Below are 24,914 nucleotides of genomic sequence, written 5' to 3' on the forward strand. Positions count from 1 at the left end.
TTGTGTGTATTTACCCCACCTCCGGGCTGGGAATACCGGCCTACAAGCGCCGGTGGCGCGGAGCGGGCTGACCGGCGCAGGGCCGGCTGGGACGCGGTGGCGCTATTCGCAGCCGAAGGGCGACCGCCGGCGGCGTGCGCGGCGCCCAGCGGGCGTCAGCGCCACTGCCGCCGCCAACCCGTTCAGGCGTCAGGCATCAGGCGCAGGCGGCCTGTTTATGAGACAGCCACTCAGCTCGCTCATTGGCAAGATCGGCCGGACCGGCGGCCAAGGTCGGAACGGGTCATGAACGTGACGGGCGGCCGGGCCAATGGCACGGAATGGGCCTCGAGCATGCGGCCGCTGACAGCGGCGGACGGCATGGGAACGGCTGGTGCTGTCCGACCCCGCTGTAGGGAGAGGGGCGGCGACTACGAGTCGGCGGCCCGAGGGCCACCCTCACAGACTGGCTCTCAGCCATACCCGAACTGGTCTACCTCAACGGCTTATGAGGGTGGTCAGCTCCAACATGTTCGTTCCGTCCCCACACACCGCCGGGATGGACTTTTCCAACAAACACGACTCAGTGTCTGATGTCCATACATTTGATAGGCGAGGGCAATACAACAGGTTCCCTAGCAAACTCTAAAATGCATGCAAGGTATGCGGACAAGTGACAGCCATGCCATGGCATCAATCAGGTGGTGGATAAAAATGAGCCACGATATTATCGCACAGATCCATTTCATTGTTGACAAAAATAAAATGGATAGAAACCGCTGTGTATACGATAATTCACCCCGTTCATTGTCAAATGTCAATGAATACGTTCACAGCCTTTGCATCCACCAATATGCCACCGTCCAGCCCACAGGCGGGAGTTATGCCTCGTACGCACCAGACGGTACAAATATCGTCTCCAGATCAAGTGGTGGCAAACGACGGCAGACTAAACTGCAGTCCTTCCGTCTGAACTCGCGCCCTCCACGCGTTTGGATTCGGACAGCTCGGGCAGCGGCCTGGCCTCGGTCCGTCCTCAGAAATGTCCCACCCTCTGCGTGTCTGGACAGCCCGGGCAGCGGCCTGGTCTCGGTCCGTCCTCAGGAGTGCCCCACCCTCTGCGTGTCTGGACAGCCCGGGCAGCGGCCTGGTCTCGGTCCGTCCTCGGGAGTGCCCCACCCTCTGCGTGTCTGGACAGCCCGGGCAGCGGCCTGGTCTCGGTCCGTCCCCGGAGTGCCGCGTCCCAGCTCCCCAGTCGATGACAGCCGGACGCCGCACCGTCGACGCCGTCACAACGGCACACCATTTGGCACGGCCGCAGTACAAACAGCGCACTGGCGGGGCGGGGGCGGGGGCGGGGGCGGGGGCGGGGGCCGGGCGGCTGCGTGACATGAGCCGCCAGATATCAGGCCGTTCGTGAGGGGAGACGGCCGCCGCCGCCGCCGCTTGACATGCGCCGACACGGCGGCCGCTGCGCAGCTCATTATGCATGCCGAGGTCGTCGCCAGGGCGGAGGCTCGCGAGCGGGGAGTGCTGGTGGTCTCAGTGAAGCGAGCAAGTCAAGGAAAGAGTCTGGATCAAAGACTGGTGGTCTCAGTGGAGCGAACCGGTCGAGGAAGGAGTCTGAGTCAACGACAGGTGGTCTCAGTGGAGCGGACCGGTCAAGGAAAGAGGCTGGATTAAAGACAGGTGGTCTCAGTGGAGCGAACCGGTCGAGGGAAGAGTCTGAGTCAACGACAGGTGGTATCAGTTGAGCGAACCGGTCAAGGAAAGAGCCTGGATTAAAGACAGGTGGTCTCAGTGGAGCGAACCGGTCGAGGGAAGAGTCTGGATGAGACAGGTGGTCTCAGTGGAGCGAACCAGTCGAGTAGTCTGGATCGACGACAGGTGGTCTCAGTGGAGCGGACCGGTCGCGGAGAGAATCTAGATAAAAGACAAAGACTCAGCGTACAGCTTTGAGGGGACGATAAAGAGATAATAGTAGCAGGGGCGTCCGCGCAATCTCGTATAGCACCATTCAAGTTCAGTGCCTATTTCGGTCGCTTGTGCAGGCAAAAGCAGGATAAAATGGCTCAGCTCATTCCAAATGACTGGGCGCCCCACGAACCAGACCGTAGAAACATCGGGACGGGCAACGGCAGATTGCAAGGATTTCCGCGTACAACATACATCGTAGCGGAACTGACCCGCGGAAAAAACTATTGGCAACCATAAAAAAACGGGGGACATTGGGCTCACGCCAGGCACCACATCCTCCCCACCCATCTGAGCAGAATCAGTTCGGATGCCCAGTTTTGCTTCCTGTGGCGGAAACAGAAGTGCGCGGCATAGATGGCGGCACTGGTTTGGGTAGAAGAGCGTCGCTTCAATCGCTCACAGGCGCCACACCGCGGTACTTGGCTTTCGGCACATGCATTAAAACGGAAGCAATGTGGTAGGGCCAAGTTAACAACACGAACTTGGAGACCTTGAATAACTGCAATCAGAACGTAAGAATTAACGCGATGATTCCCCTACACACAAGTTCGGCGACGAGCCCAGGTGATCGCAGTTGCGACACTGGTGACATCTATGGGCAGGTAACGATATTACAGGTTTTCATATCCAGTGTTCGTCTTAGAAAAGCCACCTACAATCGCTTAATATCAACAATTTCATAAAGTTGCGAGCTATCAGTAAATCCCCACATGTAAGCCAGTATCTCAAACGTAGACCACCGCGCATAAAAATGAGTCGAGCTCCAGCCGATCAGAATCGAACAGGCACGGAAAGACCAAAGCCAGCAGCCGTGCCTAGGTGGCGACGCGAACCACGCGAGCCAACGGGCGTGCTTCAGGTAGCATAGGCCAGCTTACACGCTGTATTCGTTATGCATATACTGCTCATAGAAACCATGTGGTCCCACGATCTCTAAAAAGGAGAAGCAACATGGAGTACTGGGGACATGAATTCATCACCAGAAAGCTGCCATATGTACACCCGAAACCCAATAAACGCCCTTCACCTCATTCTGTTCCATCCCATCCGCCTGCCTCGCCAACCGAACAGCCAGAGGGACGAGACCGACGGCCGACAGCCGAGGGATATGGTCCTCACATGTGCAAGCCTGCCTCTGGCCACAGCCTCCTACCAGGTGACATTTATCTAAATGCAAACAAAGTGCCTCTGGGTGCCCCAGTATCCAAGATAATGCATGCAACGCACCCACCCAGCCCGTGGGGAACAGTCAGGATAGGGGGAGGGGGACTGCATGCAGGCAGCTGATTGGCACAAAATGTGAGATGTACCTGACAGAGTGATACATTTTCTAGCTGGTGTCTTCTGGTGCTCAGGCAGTCACTCAGCATATTATATAGTTTTATTTCATTAGTATCAATGAAAACAAAACCACAGATACAAAGGCGAGGTGAGATCATCACTGAGCATAGCAAATGGATACATGACCACTTATCTTGGGCTGGAGAAAGGATGTTGTTCTTAATATTGTTAATATTTATAGTGACATCATCATATGATTGAATCAGTACAAAGCTGGTAATTTGGCACATGCTTGCAGATATTAATGGTAAATGACTGGTGCAGCCTGAGACAATTGTATTGTAATAGAATGAGTAGGCTGGATGTACTGTATCATGGCATAAGCACTACACAAGCATCCATATCACCATGCTATATTTAAGCATGACTTACCAAGGTCTTCCATAAGTGCTTCTTGCAGCTGGTTTGCTCTGTGTGGTTTAGATTCCACTCAAAATTTCTTCTAAGGTTTCAGTGAATTCACCGCAGCATGAACTAGAATGAAGCATACAAATAGATAACAAAAAGCATAACATCACCAGGCATGCAAACAGTTTAATATATGACTTTGCTAGGCAGGTACCTAACATTCCTAGGCATAAAGAGACAAAACACTGCAGCATGCAGCACCAGAGGAATATCAGTGTACATCACTGTCAGTATAGGAACATCATACAATCCACATTTCAACTGTCAGCAAAGCTTCAAATATCATGATGATGGTTGGGGCTTTAATATTACTATTCCAACAATTGAGTGGTAGTACATCTGTAAGTGCCAAAAACACAGCCATGGTGATCACCATGATATGGACTTCAAAGCTATGCTTATTCAAAGCTACTGAGGCAAACAAGACATGAACAGGCATCAGTTCGATGACTGGGGTGTACCTATGGGCAATGAAGTTTTACAGTGCAAGGAAACATCTGGTTTTTACCAGATCTGAGCATTCAGCATAGAACATAAAGCGAAGGTGTATTACACCATAGCATACAATATAAACGGTTCAATCATGACTGAAGTGTCTAAGAAAACAAAAGGCCGTACGACCAATTCAGTTCACCTACCTGGCAAACTTTATCGGGTTTTAGGAGCATTCTCCAACAGCAACAGTTCCCCATCCATGTATCGATGCAAATATCGACGTCATTTCCAGCAGCACGAAACCAGTCCACATACCACTCCTCAGGCGTTCCTCAAACCAACTCAACTTAGCACCGACCTGTCATCGTTATATTCTTTATTGCCGGTTTCCATGGCTGGGGTAACCACGCATGCGATGCGGCTGAAGGCTGAAGTACTTTACAGCGGCTTGTGCTATCTTTATGAGTATGTACAGATTTGTTATTCAAATTTAGATGTTCATTACCAAACGTATTTATTTGCGTAATGCGAGCTATTCTTGTGGTCTGTATACAGCCCTTTCCTCCAAAAAGTCATTTTAATTCTGGTACTTGGTTACTCCCACCCACTTCAAGTTGTTGTTCAACTGCTTTATGTCTTTTGAGTCATTTATGGCATGTATGTTACATTTGAAGCAAAACTCAAACTAGCAATCCAGGTTTCCAACGGCGGAGACGCGTGCGTTTGTCCGCGGTTGCCGGCTCCGCGTGCGTGTGGTGGAGGTCCTGGAGTAATGTGATGATAGATCACTAAGGTTCCGTCCGGATTTCGTTGACTGTGTAAAAGGTAAGCTGTGAGTAGTCGGTGTAAAAACATGTTTGGAATGATCGTTTGATGACCAGCATTGCCCTGCCACTTTGCCTGTCAATAAACTTTTGGATTGCCTCCCAGCTCCATGTGGCGAGTCGTATGTATTTTGTATAGATATTATTTAAGACACTCTCAAATTGTTGTGGAAACATACACACAATTTGCCATTTCATTGATTTACATTTTTTTTTCCTTCCACTGTTCAGAAACCATAAATGCGTTCACAAGGGCATGCCATGGATTTCTGGCAGCCATGACTTGACATATGCTTTAAGATAGGTGTGAATTTGAGATATAGCAGGGCAGAAAATGTGCCTTTGTCATAACTGGAACTTTACTTTTGGTCTTAAAAAAACACTTCCTCTTGTAGAAGAAAATAAAAACCTTAAGTATTTTATTTGCAATATGCAGCAAACACAATCAGCTAGCATTAGCAGAATTGCACCCAATCCTTTAATCATAACAGGCCATTGATGCTAACATGCACTTCAAAAAATTATAGATACCAAATGACATGTTAAGCACCAAATCAATGAACGGTGGGCTTGCTACAACCAATATTACAGCATGTCTGATGGGCATGCTTTAGTAGTAGCCTGTTCAAGTAATGCACTTCTCACATCATGCTGATTTTCAAGACCTGAGTGCAACAAATGCTCTGCTCACATACTATAGCAGCTTTCTTTGGGAAAGGAGTCAAGCATTGAAAAACAAAGACACTAAACCAATTCCATAGCATGGAAATATTGACATGTGCTTATTGGTGCAGTGCGCCTCAGACACCGGTCCAGGCAATGCAATTCCAGATGATTAGATGTAATCACATCATGCAAGAATATCTGTTGAAGCTGTAGGTCTCACAAATGAACTCAATTCTTATGACTCAGATGCTGGTGTGAGAGATGGTACAAATGTGGCACAGTTGCACCCTCTTAGGGTAGAGCAATTTTCTGATAGATAGAGCACTTAAGGTAGAGCACTGTGATATTTTCTGGTTTGTGGGACCTAAATATTCCTCTCACACCCAAATGGATGTTCTTGAGACATCCTTTGTGAACATTGAACTTCATAAGATGAGTGCAATATAGAAAACAAAACACAGAACCAAATCCCAATTTCCTATTACAGTGCATGTGTTTATGGTGGCAGTTGACCCAGACACTTTTCCAGATGATTCAGATTTAGATTATTAGGTATAAGCACCTTATGTGAGAACAATTCTTGCAGTAGGAGGCCTCACATATAAATTAAATTCACATTGCACAAATTCATGTGACAGTTCATCACACATATTATTTTACTGCATGTCTCACGGACGCGACGTCGTAACATCCTGGGACGGACGTCACAACACCCTGGTAATGGGATTGTCTCATGTTTGAGGATATTGAAGCAAGCATAAGTTGTGATGAAATTGAAATGTCTCACTTCTAATTATTGGTATACTCTTGAGGGGCAACCACTTTTAAAGGGAAAAACTGACAACACCATTTCTCTGCTTGGTAAATATTCTCCGCAATATGTCATGTTTTGATTACATCATCGTACCTTGCACGTCAGTACAAAAGAATGTTTGTGATTGGCACAGCCGGTGGCAAGGACCAGTTACCCAGAAGTGCATTGGCTGCAGCGTGAACCAGTGCGTCACTGTAGACTGCGTGATACTCCGTCATTACTTCGCATCGATGTAAATGCATTGCTTTCATAGTGGTGAGCAGGGAGTCCAATGAGATTTCTCCTGCAGGATTGGCTATTTCAAATAGAAGTTCTGAGCTGTCCGTAAGCATTTGTAGAAAACTGGGTATTATTGATGAAATGGTACAGGTCTGACCTAACAATAAGCGATACCTCACCTGATCTCACCTCAGTGATGTCCAACAATCAGTAATGCCGCTCATGCCTGCCCATCTGACGTCATTTTTCATTGGCAGCTAGTGATGATGGTCATCATCACGAGACCACCGTCCGTGCGTATCCACTGCTGGCAAGTACTGCTGTTTCTGCTGCTCAGCGCCGTTTCGGGAAGCTCGGCCGGTCCGGCAGCCCCTAAGGAGCACGGGAAGGAGCACGAGCATCAGAGTCGCTGGTCCCAGCTGACCCTCCACCCGGGCAAGAACATATCGTCGGAAAAGCTGCATCCCGATGCCGTGCTGGCCACCTACTGCTACGCCGGCGAGGCGCCCTCCCTGGCGGCAGTCTGGAAGACGCTGTGGCTCAGCCTCAGCATCGACTCCGACCGCTTCGTCGTGTACCGCGGCGACAACGCCACCGACGTGCTCGCCCAGCACAAGGCGACGTCCAGCCAGCTCTTCAACCTGCTACCGTGGCGCACCCGCCACGTGCGCCTGCCGACATTCGCCACAACTTGCGTGGGCGTGGAGACGGTGGAGCGGTACAGCGTGCAGCTGAATGTGCGTCACGTGGATTACTCGCTGGTGCTGCTGCTGGCTGCCGGCCTTGCGCTCTTCCTCTGCGCCGATGCGCTCAGCACTAACGTCGTCTTCCACTACTCCTCGGGCGTGGCGGTCGGCATGTTCGGTGCCATTCTGGTGGCCGTGTACGTGCTGAGCCGCATGATCCCCCGGCGCGGTGGCGCGTGGGCCTTTCTATTCACCGGCTGGTCGTTGACGCTCTACCTGCTGCAGTACGTGCTGGAGAACCTGCGCCAGCACGTAATCCGCTACAAGGCGTATGTGCTTGGGTATTTGGCGGTCTCGGGCCTAATCAGCTTCGCGATCTGCTACTGGAACGGCCCTGTTAAGGACCGGCGCACGCAAACGCTCATCAAGTGGTTCCTACAGCTGGTCGGGCTGGCGTGCGTCTACCTCTCATCCAACCTGCCCGAGGCGTCGATGGCCGTGGTTCTGATGCTGCTCGGCTGGCAGGCGGTCCCCGCTGGCGTGAGCGCGCGCGTGCGCGCAGCGGTCCGACACCGTTTGTACCGGCCGCGGCCGCGCCGCCTGCTCACAGAGCAAGAGTACCTGGAGCAAAGCTCGGCCGCCACGCGCCAGGCGCTCGACGAGCTGCGCCAGTACTGCCGCTCGCCCGACTGCGACGCGTGGCGCACCGTCAGTCGTCTGCGCACGCCTACGCGGTTCGCCGAGTTCGTGGAGGGCTCGTCGCACCTCTCGGACGCTGAGGTGCTCGAGTACGAACTGGAGCCGACCACGTTGCTACCCAGTGACGGCGAGGACTTGTCTGCCGACGAGTGGTGAAATAGAAACAACGCGAGACGCTAGATGTTTGGTGGTGGCTGGAGATCAGTGGTGGCCCTGGAAGATGAGTGGTGATCCTAGAAGACGGTGGTGACGCTGTCGTGCGAGATTGAGAATGGGCCACTTTGTTAATGAGTCGCCTCACCACCAGAGGCCAAAGAGACCTCATCACCCCTGGAATGCTCCACGTATCTGTCGTGTTTCAGGAAGGGGTGGTTGAAACTGATTGTGCGAAACCATGCCGCGGCTGTGTCCGGGTGGGGATAGGGGGGGGGGGGGGGGGAGGCCTGCCTTTCATAAGATATCACACCTTATGAGATGTTAGGTCGTGCCAGACCGTATCCCCTGGGGCGATGAGCGTCGACTAGAGATAGTTTCCAGTGATATGGGCAAAGGGCTGGAAATCGCAGGTACGAGTTTGCGCGATCTCCTCGAGTTGGCGATGCTGGCCATGGTCGTGGCGTTACTTTCACGCCACTCTCTGTGGGGCTGAAAACGGCGTAGTAGCGCTGCGTGATATTGATCGGGAGGAAGAAGCCCTCTTTGGCCACGGTCTAGGGGTGATGTGAGACTTGCCCAGGGAATCCGTGCCGTATGTCGCCTTTTGATAGTACAAAAAGTATTTAGCTGTGGGAAGTGCCGAAGATGGTGACCGTCTTGTCATGGGACCATCCTTCATCATCACATGTGTCATTCATTGGTCTTGCAATAAATTGAAGAGACAAATGTTGCGCAATTTGCTTCGGGTCTTGTACAATATGGCGAAAGTGAGCTACACTTTCGCTTACCGAAGGTCCATCGGCTTGCGGGCATGTGCGCTCCAGGCACCAGGTACGCACTCCCGCCTGAGTGGGCTAACTGTAGGCTCGCGGTGCTGGGACACCAACCGGCACGACATGCCTTAGTTGAGCGCTAGGGTGGAAGGGAAACAACTGCGTTGTCGCAAATTCACTCAGGGTCAAAACTCGTGCGCATTGGTGTGTTCAATGTGACATTGCGAAAATTGACAAAAATTGACACAAAAATTTTAAACGTTTTTTGATAAGATGTGACATTTTTACATCTGCACACTGTTCTGAACAGATGGCGCTGGGATCGAAACCATGACGTATTACCTCCTTGATTAATTTTGTGATGCAATTTGCATTGGTCGGGTTCCCTGACACAATGCCAACAGATGGGGCACCAGACAACAGCACAGGGACCTCCATTCAAATGTGAAATACCTACGCCACACTTAAAAGGGCCCCTGAACGATCGAGTGCACCAGATCAGTTTAACAGATAGGGCAGCCAACAAGAGCGTAGGGCCTTCCATTCAAATAAGAAGCACCCAAGATCCAGTGTAGAGGGACCTCGAAAGATTGTGCGTACCCGAGCAGGTTATCAAATGGTCCCCGACAGGAGCGTGGGGCCTGCATTCAACTACCCAATGTGTAGGGTCCCCCCTCAAGGACCCCCGTGTGATCGAGCCGATTAACAGATGGGGCCTGACAAGTGTATTGGGCCTTCCATTGAAACTGAAAGCTCCCAACACCCTATTTGGAGGGGCCCGAACGGCTGAGCGTGCCCAAATAGACTGTCAGATGGGCCTCCGAAAAGAGCGTAGACCCTAAGCAAATGACAGAGAACTCGAAGGGACCTAGACCGATGTAGAGGGTACATGAGCATATCGCGAGTGTGTCGGTGGGTTAACCGAAATCAACGTTAGGGGTCCGTGAACAACCAAGAATACCCTGGCAGGTTAACACATGGGGTATGGACCTATATCGTATGGGCCTATAGCGTACAGAGCCTTTGGGGCGAATGGGAAGAATCCGTGGAAGGCCCTTACTGACAAGAGCGCCCGACACGGTAGTAGGAATGGCCCCAGCAACAGCCCAGGGCCCTCCGAACAAATGCAAAGAAAGTAAGTGCAGCGTGGAAGGCCCCTTAACAATGGGATTGGCCCTGCAAGTGGGCATATGGGCCCCGGAGCATAGGGTCTCTGGACAGCTTATAGTATCCCAACCACAGCCTTCTCAATCGACGAAGATGAATCATTCTTATCTACTCGTGGGACCTTCACTTTCGCTTGCGACTTTTCTTGGACGCCTGGAAGCCTAAAGACGTCCGATTTCGTTGCGTTTCGTGTTTTAAAAATGCATCTGTTCAGCCGGCTTTTGGCCTCTTTGGAGCGTCTGGTCCCTTCGGGGCCCAACCGGGCAAGATCTCGTGGCCCTCCTCAGGATCTTCCCCTACTTTATGTACCACGGGGCCTCGTTTAGGAGTAGGAAGCCTTTTCATGTATATATTATATTATCTATATTATCATATATATAATATCATACCATATATATTATCATAGTTCAGAATCGGGTTACCCTGCTTTCCTATGATACTGGCACTCTTTGCCGGATTTGGAGGCCCCTTTTTGTATCAGAATGTTTTTGTTCTAGATAAGGGGGGCTGTTTATGCATTAGAAGGTCATTTTCTGGAACAGCAGGCTTTTCTTTGATGTAGGGAGGCGCTATGGTGAATCGAGGAGACCCCTACGGCCGGCCTCGGCTCCAGTGCCAGCGCAGCCGACAATCAGCCAACCGGTTTTGTCCAGTCCCGTCTCATCTGGTCACATCCGGTCTCGCAAGGTTCCTCCGATCCGATCCCATATTGCCTGTTCTCGCCCGGTCCCTTCTGTTGCGATCTGGTCCCTCACAGTCCGCCCGCTTCTGTCCCGCACCGTCCGGTCCCGTCCTGTCCCATCCCATCCTGACGAATTTTCTCCGAGTTGATCTTCATCCCTGTCGATGTTCGAAACCTGCCGATTTTATGTCTTGTGAATTTTCCCCTTTTCGACTGTTATCCCATTCTCTTTTTTGTCCCTAGAAGTCTTCCGATTGGACTGCTACCCCAGCCGACGTAAATCTCTGTCGACTTTTGTCCCTTGCGACTTTTTTGTTCGCCTTTTTCCATCCGACTCTTTGTCCTATAGCTCTTTGTGTGTCCAGGGGCAGGGCCACATACCTTGTGTTGAAGGGCAGAATTTTTGGGGGGCCTCCTGGACAAATGGGGCCTTGGCGCCCGGCTGCAGACACTTCGATGACAAATTCCAGGCCGCCTCTCCGCCGAACACAAGACACCAATCGCACGCGTTCTCCGCCAATCAACAGCCAGAACTAGTACTGGGCCCGATGCAGCCCGCAAATCACATCCCGCAAATTTGAGTCGCCGGCGAACTGGCACCTCCAATCCGCAGTGAGCATCGCTGCCATAGTTTTGCTTTGAATAGTTATCTCGACGCTCCCACGGGCGAGCATGCGTAGCGCTGCGGGATGTTGCCAGGGTCGTGACGGGAGAGTGGCGGGTTCGATTCTCGGTACGGCGGCGGACTTTCGTTTAGGCCCACTTTGCACGCTTGCGTCGGATTTTCTGGAGCAGTTCATAAGCATTTAAGTAAAGTTATGAGGTGTTAATGCCGCGCAAAGCTCAGCCATTATTAATTGCATTATACGGTCAGGTGCCGGTCATGATACGAACCCGCGCGGGCATTCGGCCTTTCCGTCAATATCGTCGGCTCCGGACATACGCTCCTTGTATTTAGCCGGGCCCGAAGCCTAACCGGTATCTACGAGTTGTCCGGATGTGATGTGAACCACGTCGCGTAGAAGAGCCTACCTCGAAACAAAAATAACCGGACTTCAACCACCTTGTATCGGGTGGCTTGGTGTTCTTCGTTTTACCTGCATGTGTCTCAAGGTGCAACTGAAATAGAGAACGCAATTCTACCGGTATGTATATGATAGTGCATGCCACATATCTGCACCAATACAAGTCAGCGGCATTGTTATCTCCGCCTGGTCCTCTAATTGTTGGCACGTGGCCGCTGTGGCCTCCCCTCCCCCCGCACCAACCTTCACCACTGATTGAGTCAGGGGCGGATCCAGAGAGAGTGGTCACGGGGCCCATGACCCATCGTGGTACCCCGAAGTGGCCCATAGGCTCCGAGGGGGCCCGTAGGTGACCAAAAAGGTACAGTTTTTTAAAGCAAAACACAAAAAAAAATCTTTGGATTTCCAGGCCACCGAGAAGAGTTGCAAACGAAAGTGAATGGCCTACGAGAAAAGATAAAAATCTTCAATAATGGAAAAAGTTGTTTATTGGAAATTATAAGCGTTATCACGCTGCCCAGAGTCCTATCCTGTTTCCGGGGACCTATATGCCCACTTGCAAGGTCATTTCGATCGTTAAGGAGCCTTCCACGTTAGCCCTGACTGCTTTGCGTTTGCTCGGAGGGCCCTGCACTGTTGCTGTGCTGTTCCTGCTAGCGTGCCGGGGCGCTGATGTCAATCAGAGGCCTTCTACGGATTCTTTCCAGTCGCCAGAAAGGCTCTGTGGGCTATAGCAGGGGACCCCTATGTTAACTTGATCGGGTATTCTCGGTGGCTCGGGGGCGCTTTAAGTTGGTTTCGGTTCACCTGCCGACACACTTGCGATATGCTCATGGGCCCTCTGCATTGGTCTAGGGCGCTTCCAATTTTATGTCACTTGCTTAGGGCGCTATGCTCTTGTCGGGGGCTCATCTGTTAACCTGCTTATGCACACTCTTTCGGTCGGGGCCCTCGAAACTGGGTCCAGGGTGCTTTCCATTTGAATGAAGGGCCCTGGACACTTGTCGGGGCCCCATCTGTTAATCTGCTCCGGCACACTGAATTGTTTAGGGGCCCGGCACATTGGGTATTTTAATGTAGGGATCTACGCTCTTGTCAATGCCATCTGATAGCCTGCTCGGATACACTCGATCTCTCGGAGGCCCTCTACATTGGGCCTTGGGAAGCCCTATTTGAATGGAGGCCCTACGCACTTGTCTGGGGTCCCCTCTGTCAACTTCTTTGGCCAAAGTGGATTGTCCGGGAGCCCTGCACATTGAGTCTTGGCGTTTGAATTTAGGGCTCTGCGCTCATATTGGGGTCATCTGATAGCCTGCTCGGGTACACTCCATCTTTTGGGGGCCTTCCGCACTGGGTTTTGGGCACTCGTTACTTCAATGGACGGACCTACGCTCTATGCTTTTGTTGCGGCCCCTTCTGATAAGCTGCTCCGGTGCATCCGATTGTTGGGTGACCTCTACGTCGGGTCCTGGATACCTGCTTTTTGAGAGGAGGTCCTCACGGGGCCCTATCTGTTAACATTGTCAGGCACCCTCGATCGGCACCCTCGATTCGGAGCCCTCTACAACATGCCGTGGGTATTTCACATTTGAATGGATGGCCCTACACTTTTGTCGGCGGCCCCATCTGTTCACCACCTTTGAATTTCGGGCGCTGCACTCCTGTCCGGGGCCGTCTGGTAATCTGCTAGGGTACACTCCATATTTCGGGGGCCCTCTGCACAGGGTTTGGATACTTCTTATTTGAATGGAGGGCCTAACGCTCTTTTCGGGCCTCTTCTGATAAGCTGTTGAGGTGCATTTCATCGTTCGGGGGCCATCTGCATTGGGTATTGAGTGGTTCCTATTTGAATGGAGGGCGCTGCGCTCTTGTTAGAAGCCCTATCTGTTAAGACGCTCGGACACACTTTATCTTTCGGGGCCCCTCTTTATTGGGTCTTGTGGACTTTCTATTTGAATGGAGGTCGCTGGGCTCTTGACGGGGGCCCGATGTAATAACCTGCCCGGGAACTGGCCACGCGTTCATGTCGCCGCCCCCCCCCCCTCCCCCCCCCCATCTGTTACCTCCTCGGGCACACTCGATAAGGAGCTAAATAACTATCTAGTTAAATGTATTGTCTCGAAGCCTAAGTGCCCGGGGTGCGATGGGTGTCATATATGCATGCATGGGCTTTAAGGGGTTTGCACGTGAAGAAATATGGTTTACGAATTCAAGCGTAAACTGCGCGAAAAACATGGGAAGTACGTGGGCTATGTTGAGAAATCCATGAGTCCTACTCGTTTCATTTGTGATGAACACCTGCGAGATGCTCAAAACGAAACAGATAATTAAAAGAACTCTTCGGCGACCATCTTTTTGACAGAACACGCTAAGGTTAAAATCCAAGGAAGTACGGACCATTTCCCTTTAGAGCTCAAAGGTATTTTCAAAGTACGGGACCATCCAGACCGGAAAAATGGTGAGTCTATTTTGATAGGAGGTTAGCGACCAGACTTCAGTGTACAGGGCTCGTCATAAACGATTGTTTGAATGTGACCAGTGTCTTGATTTGTTATGCATGCTGGCTTAAATTCGCCTTCATGCATCAGTGTTGTCTGACGCTTGATACACAATGTATGTTTAATTGAAATCGTTTGCGTGTAAAAGTGATGCGTGATGCGACGTGCCTGTTAACTTGAAATCGCTTGCAGAAGTAAATGATGTGTTATGCGTGACGCCTGTTAACTTGAATTAATTTGCATATACGGGTATTTTTCGCGCATTTTAATTCTCAGTTAGATGTTCACTGTATCGCAAAATGACTGGCAATTGCTCCTTGTTTAATCCCCTGCATGTTGGTGGTCTGTAAAAACTATGGCTAGCTGTTTTTGTGTCAGGAAAAAACTCAAACGTCGAGTAAAATCGGCAGAGAAACTTGATTTTGAAAATCTTTTCGATAAACGCGTGTAGCCGAAATATCACATTTACCTTTCCATTTTCCTCTTTCTTCTTTGAGAAATAAAGTGATTAATGTTGTTTTATCTATACGCATAATGTTCCTCACAAATGCACTTCACAATTTGCGAAGCGCTGCCATGATGTCGATAATGATGGCGGCATGCCTTCTACATAGCAGTTTAAACGCAATATCAAGATGTTGTCCGGCCACTAAGGTCAGTCTGCGCAGGAAGCCTCCTGGGCAGTGTGGTATTCAAGGGAGGGACACTGAGGGCGTGTACTTCTTTATTCAGCTGTTACATGTATCATATTCATGCCAATAAATATCGATAATTTTAAAAGTAAGAGTGGGAGGTCTTCTAATACATTACACCGTAAACGACCTCGGTAACCTAAAACAGAGCCTCCTGTTGCAGCGGAGGGCCTACTGATGCATGGAAGGTCTCCTAATCCAGAACAGGATGACCTCCATTCATGAAGGAGGTCTCAAAATCTAGCCATGGGGCCTCGTTGTTTGTGGTCCTGCGCCCCTGCTGGGGCGGGAGTGCGGCGGGGTCGCGCCGCCGCCGCGGTGGCGGGTGTCGGGTTCGCGGGCCGACCACGGCTCGCGGCCCCCGCGGTCGGCAGTCGCCGTGAGGAGCTGCTGTGGAATGTGATGAGCTGCCAAAATGCAGAGAAGCTTTGGTGACATACGGCGTCGCTTTACAGGCTATTTCGACAAGTGGCGACCGGATTTCATGTGAGACTGATACCAGAGTTCAGCGGTACGAGTGATGCAGATGTGGTGGACTGGCTTGAGAAAGTGGAGCTGATTTGTGGACTGCAAGAGCCTCCAGCGTGCGGGGCGTCAGTGATTACTCTGCGGCTGACGGGCGGCGCCTCAGCCTTGTACAGGCAGCTCCCAACTGAGGACCGGCAGGACGCGAAGAAGGTCAAGGACGCCCTGAGGACGGCATTCGTTGTCGACAAGTTCGTGGCCTACGAGCTGTTCACCGCGCGCCGGCTAAGGGCAGGTGGGACGGGTGACGTCTACCTGGCCGATCTGCAGCGGTTGGCGTCGGTGTTCGGCGGCCTCAGCGACGAGGGTGTGAGTTGTGCCTTTGTTGCTGGGCTGCCCGACACTACCAGGCACACGCTGCGCGCCGGTGCTCGCCTCGAAGGCCTGCCGTTGCCGAACCCGGTGGAGAGGGCGCGGGCCGTCCTCAGGGAGGACGGCGCAGCAGAGGTCGCGGCAGCGGCAGTTCAGCGAGGGCGACCGACAGCAACAAGCTTTACCTGTTTCACCTGTGGACAGACCAACCACCTGGCCAGGGACTGTCTCAGCGGTCTGGGTCGATGCCGTGGGCGTGGACGACGCGGTGCTGATGGACGCCAGGGAGGAGGAAGACGCTGCTTCCGGTGTGACCGGATGGGTCACGTGGCCGCATGCTGTTTGGGAAACGACGCCAGAGAGGCGGCGTCAGCGCCAGCCTCCTCTCCAGCTCTGCAGTAGACGGCGCTCTACTCACCGCTCGGCTGATAGTGGACGGCACCCGGTGTCAGGCGCTGGTGGACACCGGCTGCTCTGTGTCCATTGCTGACATCTCTGTTTGCCACCGCTGGAGAAGGCAGCCAGTTAATGTGATGACCCTGGGTAGAGACAGATACACGTGCGAGGGTACCGGACAAGTGACTGTGAATACAGTGTCGGGTGCGGCCCGAATAGAGATGCCTGTAACTGTCAGTAGCCCGCTGAAATTCGGGTTCATTCTGGGAATGAACGGCGTGAGGGCGCTTCGCGGCGTGTCCGTCAGTGCGTCGAATGCAGTGCAGTTCGGGGTCGATGCACTGCCGGCTGGGTAGGCGTCTCCGGTGGAGGCAGCGGCTTGTGATGCGAGCGCAGCCGCCGCCATGTCACCCGAGCCGGCCGGCCGTGGCTGGGGGCAGAGAGTGGCGAGTGATGTGGGCGCGGCGGGCGCCGTGTCACCCGAGCCGGCCGGCCGTGGCTGAGGGCAGAGGGCGGCAAGTGACGTGGGCGCGGCGGGCGCCGTGTCACCCGAGCCGGCCGGCCGTGGCTGGGGGCAGAGAGTGGCGCGTGACGTGGGCGCGGCGGGCGCCGTGTCACCCGAGCTGGCCGGCCGTGGCTGGGGGCAGAGAGTGGCGAGTGACGTGGGCGCGACGGGCGCCGTGTCACCCGAGCCAGCCGGCCGTGGCTGAGGGCAGAGGGCGGCGAGTGACGTGGGCGCGGCGGGCGCCGTGTCACCCAAGCCGACCGGCCGTGGCTGAGGGCAGAGAGTGGCGAGTGACGTGGGCGCGGCGGGCGCCGTGTCACCCGAGCCAGCTAGCCGGGACGGGGGGCAGAGGTCAGCGCTGCGCGTCTCTGACTCGAATGACACTGGTATGCCGAGGCCAGACAGCGACGGCGATGTCAGATCGCCGTCACCGCCACCATCGCTGCACGGAGCAGCCACTTCACATCAGTCATCTCGTCTGTCAGTAGATGCACCGGACTACGCGGTCCACTTCGATCCGCAGACAAGAACATAGAGTATGCATTGGAAATGGAGTAACTCTGTAGGACCTGAATGTTTGACAGACCAAATGCCGCAGTATGACTTGCCAGAGAACACCCGCCGTGAGTTCAACGAAGAGCTGTCGTGATGGATCGATAATGGATGGCTAGTGCCAGATGATGAGGAGCAACACGGACCTGTGATTTGTGAAAGGATTGTTACCGTTAATGGTGGTCTAACAGAAAGACAAGGACAAAGTGAGACCAGTGTTGGACTATCGCGAGTAGCATAGTCATGTAACCGCGCACACAGCAGAGGCAGACGTGTGTGCCGATCAGCTAAGGGGATGGCGTCGGCACGGAGAGAATATCGCGGTTGTAGATCTGCACAATGCATAGCTGCAGGTGGATGTCGACCAGCATCTGTGGGCCTTCAAAACTGTGCAGATTCACGGCCATCGATACTGCCTGACACGGCTTGGCTTTGGGCTGAACGAGGCCCCTCTGGTGATGAGGGCAGTGGTCCGAACATTTCTTGAACAAAACCCAGACGTGGAGCGGGCCGCTCTGGCCTACGTGGACGACATCCTGGTGAACGAAGACATCATGAGCGCTGATGACGTCGTGGCCCACCTGGCAAATTACGGGCTGCAAAGTAAGCCGCCTGAGCGAGCAGCGGCTGGTGGTCGCCTGCTTGGCCTGCATGTCTCACGGGAGCAGGGAAGAATGCTGTGGAAGCGCGACAACCCGGTCGGCCCACCGCCGACAGTACTGACGCGCCGTGCAGTATTTTCCTGGTGCGGCCGCTTGGTGGCTCACCTGCCGGTATGCGGCTGGCTCCGCCCCGCCACAGCGTGGCTGGAGCGTCGTGTGAACGCCGTCACGCATGGCTGGAACGACAGAACAGATGATGAAACACTGCGAGAACAACTGAGCCATGTCGCGACCCGGCTGACCCAGGATGACCCGGCACGCGGCACCTGGGGCGTGCGAGGTGACCGTGCCGTGGTTTGGACAGATGCCAGCTCAGTGGCAGCAGGAGTTATGCTGACCACTCCCGAGGGTTATGTCATTGAGGAGGGGTGCTGGCTGCGGAAGGACGACTGCACGCACATCAACATGGCAGAACTAGACGCGGCACTGCGAGGAATTAATCCGGCCATTGCGTGGCACATGCAGGTCGTCGATCTCCGAACAGACTCAGCAACTGTTCACCGCTGGATAGATGACGCCCTAAGTGGCAGAGCGGGTCCGTATCATACTTTCCAAGGTTCAGAATGTCCAAAGGTACAGAATGTCCAAAGTACAGAATGTCCAAGGTACAGAATGTCCAAAGTTCATAATGTCCAAGCTACACAATGTCTAAGATGAGAAATAGCTTCCAAAATGGCGCAGAGTGGAAGGGGACCGTTTATTAATGCCCAATGTACAGAATGTCCAAGGTACAGAATGTCCAAAGTACTGAATGTCCAATGTACGTATTGTCCAAGGTACAGAATGTCCAAAGACCAAAGCTTCCAAACTAGTTCCCACAGCGGCCGCCAAGGTATGGATGATCGCCGTTATTGGCAGGCAGCGTTGCCCCGCCCAGCGCCGGCCGCGCGCATACAGTCGACTCCATTACGAAGACCACGCGCGTGAGGCTGGGCGGCCGGACCACTAGCTTAGCAACAGATCCATGTCCGCTCCACGACGCAATGGAGCCGGCTGGAGGCGCCGCGCCGAGCATTAGTCGCTGATTGTCAAAGCTGAGCCCGGTAAGGTTTCCCTGCATTTTGGGCTGCTAAAAAACATTGAAAGCAGGCGGAATATGAAATGGAATTATAGCCGCGCTATGCCCGAAAATATAATTGTCGAAATCGACACCAGCAGTGGGCAGTTCTGGGTGTCGATCTTGACGGCTGGATTGTCAGTATAATGCAGACATCATATGTTCGGGTTAATAAGTTCAGACAATTTCAAATAACAAATAAGTTCGAGTTAATAATTGCTTTCGGCATCACATACTAGCATTGTGGTTGCTATGGGATGGGTTTTCAGCAATAGCACGCTAACATCAAAAACGTATCGTGGTCAGTAGTGAATATCGCTGAATGAGGGTGAATATTCTTCAATACGGTATTATAGAAACACCCCATATCCAGCCCGTGCGGAAAGCTGATCGAAACATAGACGGCTAAATTTGAAGTCATAGATGACCAGTACCAATAATTAGGTCAAGGTGTTCAAGATAATGACTAAAGCATCATTTCTAGATGTACTTCACATGGAAAACGCTGCTTATGTGACGTCCCAAGATGAGGCATGCTTACTTGCCTCGAACGAAGTTGACGATTGCGGGTAACAATTTAAATATATGCATACTTGTCTCCTGGCGTTAAAATGCCTTCCTTACGACTAGCGTTTCTTGTGCAATGCTACATCTATCAAACTACGCACGCGATACGATTACTTAATTCGACATTAGGTATACTGAAGGTGTTTACCTGTCATGATTTTCTCGCAACCATGCCAGACGTGAGGAACTTTTACCCCCAACGGAACACTAGGGTTTCCTGGAGCGCTTAATTAGAATGAAATGAGGATGAGGACTGCTAGTGATGCTACCTTAGGGTCGTGCATATTGTTTGCGTGGGTTCCGTATTTATTATTACATATATACATATAAAATGTATATATGTATATGGATGTATATAAAGGCACCTTTATGTATAAAATAAATCATTTAAGTATTGGAACCCATGTTATGCTGCGCAGCCCTTAGAAAACGAGGGCTAAAAAGAGCAAAAAAAGCTAAAAGCTAGCACTACTTTGGCTTTAAAACTATGGATGTAATGTACATATCCCTTTTATCTTAAAATTTAATGGCAGAATTTGTTTGGAGGAAACCCCAAACTCTAGGGGGCACCACACTGTTGCGTGTCCCCCCCCCCCTTCACAACATACTGGACCCGCCTCTGTGTGCAGTCATTCCACTGTGCAGTGGTAGCGCGGTATATCCCTGTTCTCACATTACGTCATATATGAAGACGTGCTCCACATACGAAGAAAGCGTTTATTTCACCTTTTTACGGCTTCTTTTTGGACGTGATGAGGAATTACATCGAGGAGGCGCAACACAAGCGGCACTGGACACCCGTTCAACGGGTATATAATGTCATGGAAAACGAGGAGCAATTTCCATTTAATTTAAGTTCAAACACATTATGCTCACACGACTGAAAGCCAGAAGAAACGCGCAACGCTCTTAATATTTGAGATTTCATGGCTGGTTGTTGTTTAGTCATGGGCGTGCCGACGCGAAGTGTAGTATAATCGGGGCGCTATGGGATTGGAGCGTATTGCTATTGTTTAGGTCCCATCTAGCAGTACTACAAATAAGGTGTTGAGGAAGCAATCAACTTTATTGAGCGCTCTGTACCGAAATGGCAAACATGTTGGCATAGCGCTCCTAAGTTTAGCAAAGAAATCTAACCAGTCAGTCTCCTAGGCTCTGACGTAACAAATTTTGTCAATTTACCTGGTGTACAGCCTTGATTTAACCCCCATTTCGAAAGAGAGATAAATGGAAACAAATACTAGAGCTAGGGGAGGTGCACGGCCATTGCATGTAGCTATACGTTCAAGTCGTTCGCTGAGTCTGCGAAGAGCACCAGGCTATTGTCAAATATGTGAGATGGTTCTTGGAAACAGTCAGGAAGCACTCAGTGCGATACCGAAGAATGATATGCTATCAAGTTTTCCTCGGTTATGCTCGCTATACCGGCCCTATTCATTCTGTAAACGGAGTATTCCTACAAGTTGTTGCATTCTTTGTCACGTTTAGTGTTTTTTTTTTGCGCGCACTGATAGTATCTAAACCATCATCCTGCTAGACTTCATTATCTATGCTTTGTCTGGGTTCATCTTTTCTTCCAGTTATATGACATGCAAGACCATGGTCGCACATGCGACACGCAGATGACACTCGCGCGTTGCGGTTCATGGAACTAGCTCATGCCAGGCTTCTTTGACGAAATCGAAAGAAAAAGGACTGTCATAAAAACTTCATCAACCTTGTCATATATGCCTCAGCCAAAGGCGTAGGAACGTTTCAAAAGGTGGGGGGCCAAGCTCAGGGTGAACTTCAGCAACTTTTCCTGGAAAGCGAGCCCGATGACCGGCGGGAGGGAGTAGAGATGGAGGTTGTCATCGCTCTTTATTCAAATGTCATGGCTGCCACACTAGATATGCATCTAGAGCTGTTTCTCACTAGTGCACAATCTTGCATATTCGACCCATCTGTCATTTGGTAAATAAGGCCATCCAGCTCCCCGAGATAATTCATCCATTTTAACATTGTCCCTCCTGGGGAAGCGGAATTGCGCGAGCGGGTAGGCATTTTGGGTCATTGAGGAGGTATCTGCCTCCACAGTGTAAATGCCAAACTAAGGCCTGGACATAGGCCAGTAAGAATTTTGAAAGTGGATTGATGGCTAACACTGCTTTTAAGAACCAAGCCACAAGGCCCAACTGCCATATGTTCCTTATCTGGGCCCTGCTCCTGTCCGCCGTCGGTGGTCACTGCCCTGGCCCGGATGCCCCCCGCATGACTGACTGCGAGCTGATCATATGGCTACTTTGTTGCATACTCTTGGATCAGCGCTACTACATGGTGAAACATGTGTTGGACACCTGCAACAGCATTTTTTCTAAATAACCTTCCCTTATACCATACCGTCGCAGAAAAATAGCCTCCGGGGAACTGTGTGCCTTAGGCATGGATTGGCCCAATGGACACTTCATTGTCCATCATGCAACGTACGCAGCTTGATCTGCTTTTGTGTGTCAGCAGGGGCGTAGCCAGGGCGTTGCCAAGGGGAACACATGGTTGACAAAAGCCCATCTTATGGTGATCCTCCCAAATCCTCGGATATAGCTTACTGGTTAACAAGGGACACGGTTTTCTTCGTTTTATTGTTATTTTTACATTGTAACCCGCACAGAAACCAGGAGCTACCGCGAGCTGAATTCTGTTTGTATTTTGAGGTCAGTAAACTGCAGAAATCAACCTTTGAACGACTGCATGGAATAAATCACCGGCGCTCTTAGTCTACAATGGTTTAGCTGACTCTTTCTAAGCCGATATAATTCAGAAGCCTTGTCAGAATTTTCAGCTTGGTTCTACAGACATTTAGGACATCGCGAAGGTAGATTGTAGATCGATGTGTTTGATCCAAATTTGAAGATGAAAATTTGCAGATTGAGTGGTCAACAATGTGTATTAACATGGCCAGGCCATGTTCGCCTGGAAATGTGCACCATTCAGTTAGAGCCTATTAGTGATATAATTTATGTCACATGCTCTTTTGACATGCGCGCTCGCAAATCTTAGCAACAAAAACCTCGGCACCAGGCGTTGCAGCCTTCATTCTTTGCGTAGCATTCTATTATATATATATATATATATATATATATATATATATATATATATATATATATATATATATATATATATATATTAGCCCAGTGGCTAACTTTCAACCGTGGCCCTCCGGTGGACGGAAATGATGACGCTTCTGAAATGATTGCCTTTTAACACTGTAATCGACTATTAATACAAGTTATGTGACGTAATTTTGAGCATGCGCACTCCAAAAGCTTAGAAACACAAGCCTCGACACCAAGTGTTGCAGCTTCCATAGGCTGCGCAACGTCGGCCTAGCAGCTGATGCTAAGCTGTGGTCAACGGGTGGACGAAAATGGCGGCGCTCCTGAAAAAGTATTCTAAAAGTTGTAAAGTAAAGTAAAAGTATTGAGCGCATATTTCACGGGTGCAATTGTTTGACTGATGAAAAGAACGAATTTGCCCTGAAAGCACCATGAAGTGGGGCTGGAATCCGGTGATTGAACTGGAAGAGTGAAGGTGGGATCTCTATTTTTCGTGTTGTTGCAAGTATTTATCTATCCAGAAGACAGATTAACACGGCGCCCGCCGTCTACTGGCACTTGCAGTGCCCGAAACTTTTTGGTTTTACGGAAGCTGCAACCCAGATCATCCTTGTCCTTGTTCTCGAGGTTGCGGGGGGGGGGGGGGGGGGGGTATGCTCAAGCCTTTTGATGTAATTTGCTTCACTAGTACATTCTGAAAAAATGAACCTTCTCAGACAAAGATGGCATGAACTTGCTCGTTTTAAGCTCATTTCGACCCACCCTATTCAACAATAATGAAATCCCACTCAACTCAACAATAATGAGACTCCTTATTTCCTTCCGGGTAAGGGCCTCTTGAGTAGGACACCAGGGGTACATTGCCGTTTCTGGTCAAGGGCTGAAGGTTCATTCCGTTCTATCGCAAAGTTTCTTCCGGCTATCATTCTGGCGACACGGGGTGGGATAGCCTGGTCGATCCGGAGGCCATTAGAAGGATATATCATGCCACATTGTTCCCATCCCTGATACGGGAGGCCTTCTGACCCGCGCAGGTAGCCCAGGATCAGCACAGTAACCCTCATTGACGCACCAACATCCCTCATCACCGCAGATAGTCCAATAATAGTCGCATAGACTCTAATTCCGTATTTTTCTGTGTTCTTCAGAGATATCGAGTTCTCCCTGATCGTAGATTGTAGATGAAATGGGGTTCCTAATTTGCATTAACATGGCTAACACACGTTCGTCTTAATATGCCTAAGATCCTGTCATAACTGATAACTGATAAGAAAACTACGTAATATGGTCTTAAACATGCGCGCTCCCAAGTCATAGCAACACAAGCCTCGACGCGTGGCGTTGCAGTCTCCATCCAGTGCGGCGCCGGCCTTGCGGCTGTAACACTAAGCGATGGCCAATGAGCGAGCGAAAAAGATGACGCATCTTAAGGGCGATGTCTGGTGAACTAGGTGTAAATCGGCATGCATGTTCTATGTTGTGAAAAAGTAAGTCAAATGCAACCTTAATCTGAAAAGTGGAGGGGGGGGGGGCAGTTAACATTGCAAACTCCCACCTTGAAAAGTGTGGGGGGGGGGGTCCATGGTACCCCGGCCCCCCGTTCCCACACCGATGGTCTCAATGGACCGAAAGTAAAATGCACAGCATAGAGCAGAATACACAATACATGGTATATGGTTCTGTACGCACAGGATGTACACAAAATGTCTTGTAATCTTTTTCCAGTGAAATTGTATGTGAGAAGAATAATGCATGGCGCTCAGGCTTGTTTAAGGAACACCTGGGGACACATATCTACGGAGAGCGTACGCTCACAATTAGGGGAGGAAGTAGTCGACATACATGCACCAATGGCACACATTATAACATACTTAAACTTTAAGGTGCACATTTCGGCAACGGCATAAGACAATGCAGACCAAGGATATATGAATCTCCGCGTGTCGTTAAACGTTGTCAGAGGATAAACTCGCAAGCACCATCGCCAAATACTGATTGTTAGCGCTGTTGTTCAGGTAAGGCACGTTCAGCAATACTTGTCTGCTAATTGATTTTTACACTGATTTCTCGTAGCGAATTGCCTTCTGAGCTGTGATACAGTCCATCGAAACCTTCCGCCTAGCCATTGATGTCTCGTGCAAGCCGTATCATAGTGCCGTGTGCCTTGCATTAGGATATAGAAGCTTGCATGCTTGATTGTTTTAA

General features: G+C 51.0%; 3 protein-coding genes across 4 annotated transcripts in view; 2 read left to right on the top strand and 1 right to left on the bottom strand.

Annotated features, from left to right (window-relative positions):
- Positions 1 to 4,566, bottom strand: part of LOC119110389 (paxillin) — a 76,186-nt gene extending 71,620 nt beyond the window's left edge. The window contains exons 1-2 of one of the 2 annotated variants that reach the window (XM_037234198.1): positions 4,499 to 4,566; positions 3,670 to 3,771 (exon numbers count right to left, since the gene is read on the bottom strand). In XM_037234198.1, the coding sequence (XP_037090093.1) occupies positions 3,670 to 3,682 (13 nt within the window). In that variant the 5' untranslated portion in view covers positions 3,683 to 3,771; positions 4,499 to 4,566. Of the gene's footprint in view, positions 1 to 3,669; positions 3,772 to 4,343 lie in introns of both variants that reach the window. The other variant, XM_037234197.1, reaches the window with a different exon arrangement.
- Positions 4,567 to 4,825: 259 nt separating this feature from the next.
- Nemp (Nuclear envelope integral membrane protein) lies at positions 4,826 to 8,227 on the top strand. The gene is made up of 2 exons (XM_037234201.1): positions 4,826 to 4,965; positions 6,921 to 8,227. Exon 2 carries the CDS (start codon positions 6,927 to 6,929, stop codon positions 8,202 to 8,204), a length of 1,278 nt encoding a protein of 425 aa, XP_037090096.1. The 5' UTR covers positions 4,826 to 4,965; positions 6,921 to 6,926; the 3' UTR covers positions 8,205 to 8,227.
- Positions 8,228 to 13,419: 5,192 nt separating this feature from the next.
- LOC119109803 (DNA-binding protein RFX2) overlaps positions 13,420 to 24,914 on the top strand; it is a 49,341-nt gene continuing 37,846 nt past the window's right edge. Inside the window, exons 1-2 of the mRNA XM_037233557.1 lie at positions 13,420 to 13,424; positions 15,683 to 15,875. Coding sequence (XP_037089452.1) covers positions 13,420 to 13,424; positions 15,683 to 15,875 — 198 coding nt within the window. The remainder of the gene's footprint in view (positions 13,425 to 15,682; positions 15,876 to 24,914) is intronic.

This window comes from Pollicipes pollicipes, unplaced genomic scaffold, assembly GCF_011947565.3.
Source record: "Pollicipes pollicipes isolate AB1234 unplaced genomic scaffold, Ppol_2.1 Scaffold_7231;HRSCAF=8579_pilon_pilon_pilon, whole genome shotgun sequence".
Classification (NCBI taxonomy): Eukaryota; Metazoa; Arthropoda; class Thecostraca; order Pollicipedomorpha; family Pollicipedidae; genus Pollicipes; species Pollicipes pollicipes.

Coding starts and splice junctions, on each gene's coding strand:
- Nemp (XM_037234201.1), top strand. CDS start 6,927: ATGATGGTCATCATCACGAGACCACCGTCCGTGCGTATCCACTGCTGG.